The sequence below is a fragment of the Castanea sativa genome, chromosome 7 (genome assembly GCF_040712315.1).
Source record: "Castanea sativa cultivar Marrone di Chiusa Pesio chromosome 7, ASM4071231v1".
NCBI lineage: Eukaryota > Viridiplantae > Streptophyta > Magnoliopsida > Fagales > Fagaceae > Castanea > Castanea sativa.
Genome location: NC_134019.1, coordinates 35,888,625 through 35,902,368, shown reverse-complemented (window position 1 = coordinate 35,902,368; position 13,744 = coordinate 35,888,625). Strand labels below are relative to the sequence as shown.

Sequence of the window (13,744 nt, the reverse complement as noted above, 5' to 3'; positions counted from 1 at the left end):
TGTGGAAGCATGGAAACATGCTGACTTCCTTTGCAAAAACTATATTCTGAATGGATTGGATAACACATTGTATAGTGTGTATAGTTCAATCAAGATAGCAAAAGAATTGTGGATTCCTTGGATAAGAAATACAAGACAGAAGATGCTGGAACTAAAAAGTTCATTGTAGGCAAACTTCTGGATTACAAAATGGTGGATTCCAAAACTGTGCTTAGTCAAGTGCAAGAGTTTCAGGTAATTTTACATGAAATACATGGTGAGGATATGTCTGTAAGTAAAATAATTTCAAGTGGCTACTATCATTGAGAAATTGCCTCCATCTTGGAAAGATTTCAAAAATTACCTGAAGTATAAGCGCAAGGAGATGTGGCTAGAAGACTTGATCGTAAGATTGAGACTTGAGGAAGACAATCGCTATTCAGAAAAAGCAGTAGGGAATCACTACATGGAATCTAAAGCAAACATTGTGGAGCATAATAAGAATAAGAGGAAGTACTCTGATGAAAGCTCAAGTCAAGGAACTAGTGGGGGTAACTTTACAAAGTTCAACGGAAAATGTTATGTGTGTGGGAAGATGGGGCATCGTGCTAAGGACTGTCATAAGCGTAAAGATCAAGGGACCAAGAAAGACTTTCAAGCCAACGTTACTGAAGTGGAAGATCTTACTAAAGATGCGGATGATATAGACATTTCTGCAGTGATTTCTGAAGTGAACTTGGTTAGAGGAGATACCAAGGAATGGTGGATGGACACTGGTTCTACTCGCCATGTATGTATAGATCAGAATTTATTTTCTTCATACCATCCTGTGGACAATGGAGAAGAAATATTCATGGGGAATTCCTCAACTTCTAAGGTTGTAGGAAAAGGAAATGTAATATTGAAGATGACTTCAGGCAAAAATCTTACTTTGAATGATGTGCTACATGTGCCAGATATTTGTAAGAAAAAATTTCCTTGCTCACTTTTGAGTAAGAATGGTTTCAAATTGGTCATTGAATCTGACAAATTTGTACTCACAAAGAATGACATGTACGTGGGAAAGGGTTATATGAGCAATGGGCTATTCAAAATTAATATAGAGTAAATCTGGATTATTGCAAGTGTGAATTTGGTTTGTAATAATTTAAGTGTAATATTGTAGTTGTGTGATATATAGAGGACTTGTATTATTAATATATATTCAGCCAACTTGTACGTACCATGTATTGTAAAGTTGACTTTTATATATATATATATATATATATATATATATATATGTTGATATAAATATCTAGATACTTTATTACCTTTTGGCTTTTCTATATTCATGTTTAAGTCTCTTTCATCTATCTTCTTTTTTGCTTTTATGGAGAAAGTTGCTTGACATGTTACATAGGATAAGAAGTTCACATGGCCTAGACTTAGACCGGATAGACTTGTAAGAATTTTAATATGCTTAAGGCATGTGAACTTGTTAAGTGTCAAATTGAGGAATTAAAGGGAAAACATTCCCACGTGTGAAGGATGTTGAATATATTAAAAGGAAGAGTTCCTTTGCTATTTTAATATTATCTAACCTCTAACCTCAAAGAAAATTTGTAAGACACTATAGATTATAGAAAGGTCTTATAACCTTTTTAAAATTTAAATGTGGGGTGTCTTCTTTAAAAGAAGGTGGCTTATGTGGGGTCATGGATTTTGGGATTTGGCCGAGAAGTATGGATGGTTCGAGTCCAAGGAGTACTATCTTCTCGGATGAAGCCAAACGCAAATCTGGTATAGATCCTAATGATCAAGGATGACCTTTCAGGAAGTTCTAATGATAACAACGAGTATCATGAACGTACAAGAGGGATAAGGACTCAAAAATATCTAAGGGAAAATTGCTACCACCGCATTAATGAGGAAGTGACCTCTGAACAGTATTATGACAGCCTTACAATCACTCCAGAAGACTTTTAGAGGGGGCTGATGGGACAACCATCAACTGTCCACATGTGGTCCACGTGTAGGGTAAGGATAAATGGAGAGATGTAATATAAATAAGGGTAGAGATCCCAGAGAAAGGGGGTGAAAAAAAGAGAAGAGAAAGCACTATAGCAATCTCAACAACTCCTGTAACTATTGTCATCCAATATATGCTAGAACAGAGCTCCTCGGACTGTGCCGAGAACCAACTTTCTTGCACAAACCGGGTTCAATTCTTGTTGGCTCATCATCCAAAACCATATTAACTGTTAAACAAGCACTAAAGTCTAGTTCTTTGACCCACTCTCTACAAATTTATTGTACTGGGTTTACTGGGCCAAGATCCCTTACATTTTGGGCTTGGTCTAAAAATTGTGTCCCTACAGCTTATTTAAAAAGGTTTTGATTGAGAAACAAAACAATGACATGAGAAATATGCTACATTTTTCTAAATATGTAATTACCAATTAAGTGTCTTGGTAGTACACATAGTTATGGTAGGTCTTGACATATTTGTTGGAGACATATTACCATGAGGCAGTTGCTCTCCATTGGAAGTTGTTCCAAATTACAAAACGGATCTGTAATTAGTTGTTTGAGTGGAGAGCAAGTAAACTGCTCATCGAGGGGAATGAGGTTAAAGCCTATTACTTAAAAGTTTCCAGGATGACAACCCAACCTAGCTGACTGGAGATCCCAAGATCTAGGTTTAAAGGGACAACCAAATCGTGGAGACTATGGAGATTACATCTCCCTCCCATTCCTATGATGAAATAGTGATGCTTGCAAGCGATGTTCAGGGTAAACTTTGTTTTTAATGATTCTTATATCTTGGAATTCCAAGTGGGATATAGCAGGATACTCTTAATAAGAATCATCTATATGAGTGTGAAGTGGGATGCTTCCATGAGAGTTTCAAGGTTGAATTCTCTAAAGCACTTCATGAATTTACCAGGATACGTTCAGGGTCGAAATGAACACAACTATAAGAACGAAATTTGTCCGGAAAGGAGCTGTGTGAATTCTATTGTCTTGGTATACACAACTGGCTGAATAGTTCAAGACATCATGTTCACTAGTTAGCTAGTATATCCGATAGTCTTTCACAAAGGAAAGTTTAAAGCCACAAGCTACTTCTCCTAATACAGTAACTTTTCTTCTACTCTCTTTGTGTCTGCATCATCATTTTCATTGTGTTTATCAATTTCTATTCATGTGGGGGATTGTTAGAAAAATAGCATGGAGTGAATAAGAAATTGATATTTCTATGTTCACTTAAAGATGTTATTAAAAGTGGTAAAAATCCTGAGTCCCACATAGGAAATATAATAGATAATATATGAGTTTATAGGCTCATGAGTTGGACATTGGGTTGGACTTTCGGCATATGTGGATTAAGCCTACTTGTCCAAATATTTATATTTTATTATTTTAATTTTTGAGTCAGTTAGTCTGTATACAAAAGTTATTATTGAAACACAGTACCTATTCAGTAACGTATAATTTTGCTTTGTCCCCCATTCATAAAAAACTACTTTTAAGAAAAAACTCTCAAGTGAGAATTTTTGTGCATTCATTCTGTGTCAAAGAGAGAGCAAGAGACATTGAGTAGTTCGCAGAGTACGACCTTGAGTGCTTTGTTTTCGTGCTGTAGATCATTTTATCTTGGGAGGTAGATGTCCGTGAATCTCAAAGCACCATAGTGATTGTGTGAGGGACAAAATCTGCTTTAAGGAGATTGTGTCAAATACAAGATTTGATCTGATTTGTTCATCCTTCACGTATCTGGTCTGTGAGTTTTTAATTAATTGCATATTTCTCTTTATATATATATATATTCAGTATTTGTTTGTTATTGTTGCCATGTACATCTATTTATATTATTGCTTTTTCTTAGATCTATGTGTTCCTTTTACTTTATCACAAAAATAAATTATTGATATATACCCAACATTTATTTAGAGCCCTTTCTTTCTCGGCCCCCCTAATTTCACCTCGTCTCCCTACTACCTTCAGCTTTGGCTTCGCATGGGTAAATTTGCTTACCTATTTCAATATTATGATTCTATGAGTAGAGAAAAATCCATCTCAGTATTGGATGGAAACTTAGCCTGCCAAAAAGAAAGAAGGAAAAATTTATTTTGTAGAATTAAAAAAGAAGAAAAAAAAAGAAAGAAAAAAAAGAAAGAAAGCAATGTAAGGTCCCTCTTTCTCAGATTTTTCGGCAATAATATTCAATCAATCCACTTGTTTTAATTTCTCAAAAAGAAAAAAAAAATCCACTTGTTTTAAGAGGTGCCACATCACATTACCAAATTTCCTTGTTCACAAAATAATAAATAATAATAAAAGAGAGAAAGAAAATTAAAAAAAAAGGTGGGACCAGAGAAACAAAAACAATAGCCGCCATTGCTCTTGCTCATCATGTGAAAGGAACCAACCAATCAAATGGAAAAAAAAAAATGTAATCCAATATAAGTAAGTAGAGAGCACGTTTCTAATTACCACTTTCCCTTCACTTCCTCAATAATTAGAGCTCCTTCTTCCTTTGTTTTGTTTTTTTTTCCAAATTCTTAGCTAAAATTATAGCTTATAGGACCCCAATTCAATTTACACTAATTCCCATTTGTTTAGTGCGGCTAATTCCATAAGGGCTTTAAAAAAGTCATCATTAATTGTTATTGGTATATCCTATTTTTATGAAAAGAAATACTATATTTACAATATTTTCACAACAAATCATATGTAGTAAATTGTTATTGATTGTTATGAGTGGACAAAAAATTAATTTAAGTTGTGAATTCAAATTAAAATCAATAACAACTTACCACATATGATTTGTCATGAAAGTGTTGTGAAAATATTATAGACGTACCGTTTCTCTTTTATGAAATATTAGTACCTTTTCTTTTAATGCACATTTTGAACCAATCTAAACTTGGGCTCATTGCTTAGAAAACATGAAAGATGATAAAACAGAAAGACACATGGTAGTAAATTATCTTTCATTCATATTTGATACCATCAGTTTTATTATTATTATTATTTTTCCATGCATCTCACATCATTGTTATGAAAGAAAGCTAAAAACATATCTACCAGTAATTCCCTTTTTTACCCAAACCCCTTAAGTTACTTACTCCCTAATTGAACTTGACCATTAGGTCCATCACCATTACTAACTTCCTTATTAGAGCACCAACATTGAATGGGCTAAACCCATTCTCTATGCCAAATTATAAAATACAATAGCATTGAGGCCCAAAACCCATCTCCATTGAAAATTGTACAATGCCAGAATTGTAAAAAAATATGCAATTGAGCTACAGTGCAATTCTAAATGTAGAATTGCACTGTAGCTCTATGGTATAAAAAAAAACTATTTTTTATTCAACTCTCTCCCATCATTTCTGCTCTCTCTACTCTTTTTCTTCCTATCTTTCTCCCTTTCTTTCTACTTTCTCTTCTTCATGGTCTCTCTTCTTCAACGGCATGGAGGCAACGTGGAGGCTCGATCAACTGCTGTGGTGGAGGCGTGGAGGTCGTGGGGTTGTTGATGGGTTTCCGGCGTGAGTTTGTTGATGCGTTGCCGGCGTGGGTTTCTTGATGGGTTTCCGGCGTTTGGGTCGGATTTAGGCCGGCGTTTGGGTCGGATTTAGGCCGGCGTTTGGGGGATTTGTTCCGATGGGTTTGTTGGGTTTGATGATGGATTTTGGTTTTTGATTTTGATTTTTGATTTTTGATTTTTGATTTTGATTTGGCTGGATGGGTTTGTTCATGGGTTTTGATCGGCGTGGGTGGTTGTGATCGGCGTTGTGGTGGTTGTGATCGGCGTGGGTTTTGACGAGATCGGCGTGGTGGAGATCGGCGTAGGTGGGTGGTTTCGACGAGATCGGCGTGGGTTTTTTTTTTTCTGGGTTTTTTTTTTTTTTCTGGGTGGTGGATTTTGATTTGGCTGGATGGGTTTTTGATTTGGCTGGATCGGTTTTTTTTTTCTGGGTTTGCTGGTATATGTGATCGAGGTGGGTGAGAAATAAACTAACAGAAGATTTGGGAAGGAAGAAAAAATTGAGAAAAAACAAAAAAAGAAAAAAAATATTTTATTGTAAAAATATATTATTTTAATAAGTAGAATAGAAAAATAGAAGTTTTGATGTTGAGGGTATTGAAAAATGGTATTGTATAATTGATAAAGTGGTTTTTTGATGGTAAAATAGGATAGAATTGAGAAAAATGAATGTGGATGCTCTTATTATTCTTATTCTTATTCTTATTCTTATTCTTATTCTTAGGAAAATTCCACTTGAGATTACCAAAAAGCCCCTCCATATCTTCAAGGGTTCTACCCTGTGTTTCAGGTAGCACGTAGTAAAAGAAAAACCAGGACACCAAGGCAACGCCAGCATACAAAAAGAAGGCCCCACCAATTGTAATCCCTTTATACAGTGAGATAAAAGTCATAGATATGACCCCACTTGTCAGCCTATTCGCTGCCATTCCCATACTCGTTCCTTGAGCGCGTAGCTTCAACGGGAAAATCTCAGAGCTATAAACCACTGGACTGGGTCCCATCCCAATAGAAAAAAATGCCACAAAAGCCAACAACATAGCTATGCTCAACCCCAGAGCCCACGTGATTTTTTGATCAGAGCGATCAATCACCGTGAGCCCAAATCCCAAGGTGGCGAGTGAGAATATCATCCCGGCCACACTGCTCAAAATCAATGGCCGCCGTCCGATCTTATCGAACAAAAAAGTGGCTACCAAGATGAACATGGTTTTAGTAAATCCAACGGCTACGGTAGCGAGTAGCTTGTCGTTTGAGGAAGTGATTCCAGCTTTATCGAAGATCCTAGGACTGTACAGAACCACTGAATCAATCCCCGAACACTGTTGGAAGAAGTGGATTCCAACGGATGCGATTAAAATGTGACGAACGGACGGTGTAGGATGGACGATCAAGTCTTTCCATACACCTTCACCGTGACTGTGTTTTGGGACTTGAACGACGTCGTCTGTGAGATTCTCGGGAATCCCAGCTGCTTCCTTAATATCCGCTAATCTGAATTGGGCCTCTTCGACTGAGTCCGAGGTTTTGTCCAAAACTCGCTTCGCGTCACCGAGTCGACCCTGCATGACTAGCCAGCGAGGTGACTCCGGCATCCATAAAACGACAGAGGCGAGTATCACAGCCGGGACAGCACCCACTCCTAGCATGACACGCCATCCCAAGTGTGTTGGGAGCTTTGAGCATACGTAGTTTGACACGTACCCCAACAATATGCCTAAATTGACAAAGACCTGTGTATTACCATCATAATTAAACCAAGTCGAATAAAAAAAAAAAAGTTTCTCAAAAAAAAAAAAAGCCGAATAAAAAAAAAAAAAACAACCAAGTCAATTAGTATTATTTATGAGTATGACCATAAAATATGTAAGATAAGATGATTGTACTGTACTTTTTGCTGCTAACTTTATTTCTTGATTGGTTAAAGACTTAAAGTTGTTTCCATGATAATAATAATAATAATAATAATAATAATAATAATAATAATAATAATAATAATAATAATAATAATAATGTCATTTTGGAAAGGAATCAACTTTTTTGCTTCTTGAAGTCAATTCAATTGATGAAAGTAGTTTTACCAATATTATAACAAATGATTGCCTTTTTTTTTTTTTTAAGCAAAAGACAAAAAAAGAAAAATGGTGAAAGTAATTTCAGATCTTAAATTATTACTGTTACTAGCTTTAATCTAAATATCACCTTTTTCTATTATTTATAAATTATATAAAATAAAATAAAATTGTAATTACATTTACTTGGTTAATTTTTATTCATAATAAAGTATTTTGGAAAATTTTTAATGATTTTCAATTATCCAAAAAAAAATTATAAATTGAGGTGTCAAAACATGTGATTAATGACACATTAATGATATAATTAAAAGATATATCAATATATGTAGGTTTATTTAATAATATTTTTTAGGAATCCTACTGCATGCGGAGATTTCAATCCACTTTAAAATGTATCATTTCAGTGAGAGGAAGAGCCCATTTAAGTCACAAGCTCTCAACATTAAAAATAATTGTTGTATGAAATTTTTTTCTAATATTATATTTTTTTTGTATAAAATAAATGGTTATATAGTTACGACTTACAATAATAGAAGAGGAAAATTTTGAACATTAAACATATTAGATAAAAATATTAAAAGCCATTAGATCTTGCCTGGAAAATTAGATAAAACAGAAGAATTTATACTTGGAAGATCAGACTTCATCCAAACTATGAGAGAAAAAGAAAACCTTACTCTTTGGGCCAAGACATGTGTAGCTGTAATGCATTGCCTACCCTCATAAAAGAAGGAAAAACTCTATAAAGAGTTAGTATAAGACATGGTGTCTTTTAAAAGGTGGCCAACAAAGGATTTGACTATATCTCCATGTTTTGGGGAATTCATAACAATCTCTAAGTCTCCTTGGAAGGAAGAGTGGTAGAAGCCCAATTCCTGGGTAATGATAATTGCTTTTATTGCAGCTAGCATCTCCAAAGCCACAATGGAGGGTGTTATTGAGTTTTTCTGAAAGTGCAGCCATGATTCAGTTTCGAATAACCATACCAATACCAGCCTCGCTTGATTTGTTGAACATTGAAGCATCAAAATTTTCCCAAACCCTATCTTTTATATAACTTAAGCTTGCTCTTTTGTTCCTACCTACTACAGTCGGTAAACTCGGATATTTTTATACTCCTTTAGAATAATTGTTTCCTAAAAGAAAAGAACCCACAAGCCCAATTGATAAAAACTATTTATCTAAGGGGACAATCTGCCTTCACTAGGACGGAAAACAAGCCCAATTGATAAAAACTATTTATCTAAGGGGACAATCTGCCTTCACTAGGACGGAAACAAACATTCTATTGTGTAGGAGAAGTTGGTAGCACCCGAACTTTCATTAGTGACAAAGAAACAAAGTCTGGATACTTTTTATAATTGATTTGTAACAATAGTCATTAGTAGTTGCAGTGCTTGCTTTATAATAGAAGCAACTAATGTAGTCGCTTAAGATCACAAGTAGAAAAAAATGACCTCAAATTTTAACCAATATGGTTTTATTTATTTATTATAATAGTATTAATTAAGTTCAAATGAAAAAAAAGAAGAAAAAAAAAAAAAACATGTGACATTCACAACATTTTTAACAATACTTTTTTACTTACTACTATATTAATTTGCCACATTAACAAGTGTGAAAAATTTTGTCAAATTTTTTGTCTATAAAATTTCAAAAAAAAAAACTATGTTATTCATATTAATTAATAGTAATTTTGCAGTTAAAAAAAGATAATAGAATTTAAGTAATATTTAATTTTAAAAAAATCATATTTAAATATATAAAAGACCATAATTTTCGTTTTCGCATTAGCCGCCCTTGAGGAGTTGTATACTTGTACATGAGTTGAAAAAAAAAAAAAAAGGAAGGATTTTTAAAGACATTCTAAAAAAAACAAAACTTGTGTAATTCCATTTTTGTCAAAGTAACTTATCCAAACACTACTATTCTTCGAAAGCAAAGTAGAAATAAGCTATAGTTTTAACTTAATGAAGACAATCATTGCACTACAAACCTCAAAGAACGAGGTGAGGAAGCCACGAGTGGAAGCCGGAGAGATCTCAGCTGTGTAGACAGGGGCAATCATGCATGCATAGCCCACGCCGATGCCTGCGACAAAGCGACCAACCATGAGAAATGCATAGTTGGTGGCAAATCCCATGAGAATAGCCCCAGCAAAGAAAATGGCTTGGGCCACTAATATGGTGTATCTCCGGCCTATCCAGTCGGAGGTTCTGCCGGCGGCCCATGAGCCTATGAGTGAGTAAAGGTTGATAATTCCGGCGAGGATTTCAACCTGTATGTCTGAGATTTTGAGGTCGCCTTTAATGTAAATTAAAGCTCCACTCATTACACCAATATCTGAAAGCAACGAACAAACACATACATGAGGAAAAAATGTAAAGATCTAATGCATTTGTATTGGTATGATTGCAATATCGCAATTATATATTCAATATAACATTTCCCGGAGAAAATAAGGTATGTTTCGACGTGAAACATTATAAGCATAAGTAATTGAAGAAGGGTAAGACTTCTATTTAGTGCTTGAGATTGAGATCTGCACTTGACTATTTTAAAACACGTGTTGAGTTTAGTGGCAAACCAAACCCGTGAAGAGTTACCCATGTTTCGGGATAAAGTATGGCGTTCACTGACAAAAGTGGAAACTCATTTGCTAACGGAAGTTGAATGAATTAACCGGACATAATAAAAACTCTTGAGACAGCTAACAAAACAATTGTATTATGTAATCAACGACAAGTGAATTGGAAAAAAAGGATAAAAAAAATGTTAAATGTATATTAACAGGCCATAGTTGAAGATTACTGACCATAGCCAAGTAAGACAGAAGTCATGGTGGCCAAGAGAGCACAAGTAAAAGCATATTTGTTAATTTTGGGTTTCTTTGGAGGATCAAAATCCATGGTAATTTTATTGGGTTGGCCGGAAATTGCACTAGTTTCGGCTTCCCGGTCAGCCATATTGATTAGCTATGGAGAGATTTGAAGATAAAGAGAGGCTTCTATCACAAGGGATTTTGCTTAATTTGTGGTGTTATTTAGGAGAGAAATTCAAGTGGCCACACAGGTTGGGTAGTGATTGAGGTTCAGATAGTGTAGTTATATAAATACAAAAAAATCTACGACCGCATAAAATGCCACTGCCCTAACTATCTACGTGGCAAACTATGAGCGGTGAAAATGTCACTGCCATAACTATTCACGTGGCAAATTATAAGCGGTGAAAACAAAAAATAAGTCCTATATGAAAGTGACATTCATCTCATTACAGTTTGACATGTAAGATAATTGTGGCAAAATTATAGTATTTTATAGAGTACTAAAACTATTCGTACTTAATTATCTAGACCAATGCTTACATCACCATAGGTTGCAAAGTCCTATAAATGACACTCTTAGCTCTACTTATTACGTAATTGGCTGTTTCATTTTCACTGACTAAGTAAAACATTGTGGACTTGCAGTACCGCAACTTCTTGTGTATGATACACCATGTATATCGCAGCTGTAATTGCCGAGCCCATATAAATATATTACTCATTCCATCTCAAATTATATGGCCTATATTTCATTTTAAGATGTCCTAAAATTATATTTTATTTAAAAAATTAAACATCATTAATTTATTAATATTTCCTTTATGCTCTTAATTTATTTGTGGAACATTTTTTAATTTAAAAAAAATTAAAAACCTAAATTTTGAAATCTACTATACACGCCATATTTATTCAAATTAAAAAAAAAAAAAACATTTCTAGTATTGGCCGTTGGCGCCAATACCAGAAATGTTTTTTTTTTTCTTAAATAATTTTTTGAAAAAATTGTTTAAGAATAATTTAGGAAATTCTCAACTTTTTTTTAAAAGAGATATAAGATAATTAATGACGTTTTTCTAAATATTTGGGTTTTTTCTAACTAGGCCAAACAATTGGGACGGAGGGAGTAATCAATAACATGTATGTTATTATACATAAAATATCAAATACATCTAGTGATCTAGATATGGTCCATTTTTTTCCCTAAAATTAAAAAAAGAATATATGGTCCATTTTTAATTATATATATGGAGAGAGAGAGAGAGAGAGAGAGAGAGAGAGAGAGAGAGAGGTTCATATTACATCAACAATTAATGTACTAATTTTTTTATTAGATACAAACTTTGACAAATCCACCCTTGAATTAAATATTTTTTATACTCTAGCCTCCATGCATGTAAAATTTCAAAATAACAAAAAATAAAAAGTTATGTAATCTATTTAAAATATTTAAAATTATACATAAAAAATGAAATTAATAACATCTTATTGAAATGCATATTAACAACAACAAAAAAAAAATGCAATCCAACAATATTATTTTCAAAATATTAATCCAAAAAAAAAATTATATAACTTTGTATAACCTTTTATATACTACCCCCCCCCTTTGTTCTATTCATTAATTAAATTTAATCTGTTGATTAAGGCAAAGTTCCATAAAAACTCCTACCATCTTACCAATATCATGAACGGTTCCTGTAGGTTGAGTGCCCCTTTCAAGGAAATATAGATTATTAGTAGGAACATTTAAATAGGTTTGATTCTTTTTCAGATCATAAAAGCCCACTTTCCGAAGAGCTCTTCCTTCTCTTTGGCATCAAGCATCAATTGCAACGATTCAATAAACCACCCATTGGAATATTTATCACCAAGTCGAGACGAATACTCTATTGTAGAGTCAGGAAATTCTTTGGGCCTGAATTGAGGTATTCAAGAAGAGTAGATTGTTTCGGTTAAATATCGTCAAGAATTCCTGACTGTTGAATGGCAACAACTACACTAAAATAAAAATTCCTACATAAGTCAAATAGGATACTCAAATACTTTTTCGTATCTTGAGTTAAAATTAAAAAAAAGAAGAAGCTTATATTATATTCTATTAAGTAAAAAAAAAGTATAAAAGTAAAAAGAAAAGACAACTAAATAGTAATTACAATTATATAATTATTAAAGGGCTAATAAATAAGAAAGGAGCAATAATCAAGTTAGCATCTAACTCCTTCATGCATGCTCCACTTGGCTCGGGGGGATATAGCTCAGTTGATAGAGCTTTGCTCTTGCAATTGGGTCGTTGCGATTATGAGTTGGATGTCTAATTGTCCAGACGATAATGATAGTATCTTGTACTTGAACTGGTGGCTCACTTTTTCTAAGTAATGGGAAAGAGGACTGAAACATGCCATTGAAAGACTCTATTGAGAAAAAGATGGGTTGTCAATTTATGGCAATGTCATTTTGATGTGTAGTCTCACATGGCAAGTATTCGTATAAACCAATTATTCAAGCATCCCCTTGTTTTTTGAGTTAATTTTCAAGTGTTCGATGAAATACTAAAGTGGTGTGGAATCAAATGGTAGAAAATTCATTTCTACTAAATAATGCTCCCAATAAACTGGATACAATAGTTCCAATTGGCCATCGGTACACGATTCAAACCATTAATATTAATTTCTTTCTATTCTATTTGTTATTTTATTATCTTTATACCATTGCCAAATAAAAAAAATTGACCGCAAATACAAATAGCTAAAAAGAAAGGGGGCGAATCCGCTCTTAGGAATCATTCAACCCTCAAAATGATTGTCTTAGTGCATCATGTAAATTCCTTGAAATGAAAATATCAAATAATTCTCTGTGGTGGAACAAATTATCTCGCATTTCTGCCTCGAATAGTTTATTGTTTTTGGTTTCCAAAGGAATGTTGGGGTGATCTTGTTGCTCCTATGGGGTATTTTCCTTCTTTTTGCTACATTTTGCTCAAAGGGTTGAAGGGAGCTAATGCATCAAGCTGTTTGCAAGGGCCAACTTAATCCTCTTCCCCATGGATCCCTCATGGGATCCCTAGGAGAGTCACCGACTCCAACTACTGTCCATGTACAATCCATAATAGATCTGACCAATTGCCCATCCTACCTCTTCTACGTTCTTGACAGCCTATCTTTGTCTCAGTAGAGTTTTTCAATGGCATATTTTGGTCTTCTTTCCCATATATATTCTATATATATCTAAAAATTGAAGCGTAACATTTATTGTTGCTATGCTCCAGTTGAGTCACAATAGCGTCCATCTCATTATCATTTTTTATCCAATTTTCCTATAATTGTTTTT

At 33.9% G+C, this 13,744-nt stretch overlaps 1 protein-coding gene across 2 annotated transcripts; it reads right to left on the bottom strand.

Moving 5' to 3' along the window:
* Positions 1-4,999: 4,999 nt before the first annotated feature.
* On the bottom strand, positions 5,000-10,654 carry LOC142643865 (putative polyol transporter 2). Of its 2 annotated transcripts, XM_075818593.1 has the most exons (4): positions 10,409-10,654; positions 9,590-9,936; positions 6,215-7,251; positions 5,000-5,143 (listed from the first exon to the last, which is right to left on the bottom strand). In XM_075818593.1, exons 1-4 carry the CDS (start codon positions 10,557-10,559, stop codon positions 5,083-5,085), a joined length of 1,596 nt encoding a protein of 531 aa, XP_075674708.1. In that variant the 5' UTR covers positions 10,560-10,654; the 3' UTR covers positions 5,000-5,082. The 2 variants fall into 2 exon arrangements, with proteins under 2 accessions (XP_075674708.1, XP_075674707.1); XM_075818592.1 differs by lacking the exon at positions 5,000-5,143 and having other exon boundaries at positions 6,052-7,251.
* Between the last annotated feature and the right edge of the window lie 3,090 nt (positions 10,655-13,744).

Coding starts and splice junctions, on each gene's coding strand:
- LOC142643865 (XM_075818592.1), bottom strand. CDS start 10,559: ATGGCTGACCGGGAAGCCGAAACTAGTGCAATTTCCGGCCAACCCAAT. Junction 9,937..10,408: donor TTCTGTCTTACTTGGCTATG/GTCAGTAATCTT, acceptor CGTTGCTTTCAG/ATATTGGTGTAATGAGTGGA. Junction 7,252..9,589: donor TCCTCACCTCGTTCTTTGAG/GTTTGTAGTGCA, acceptor GGTAATACACAG/GTCTTTGTCAATTTAGGCAT.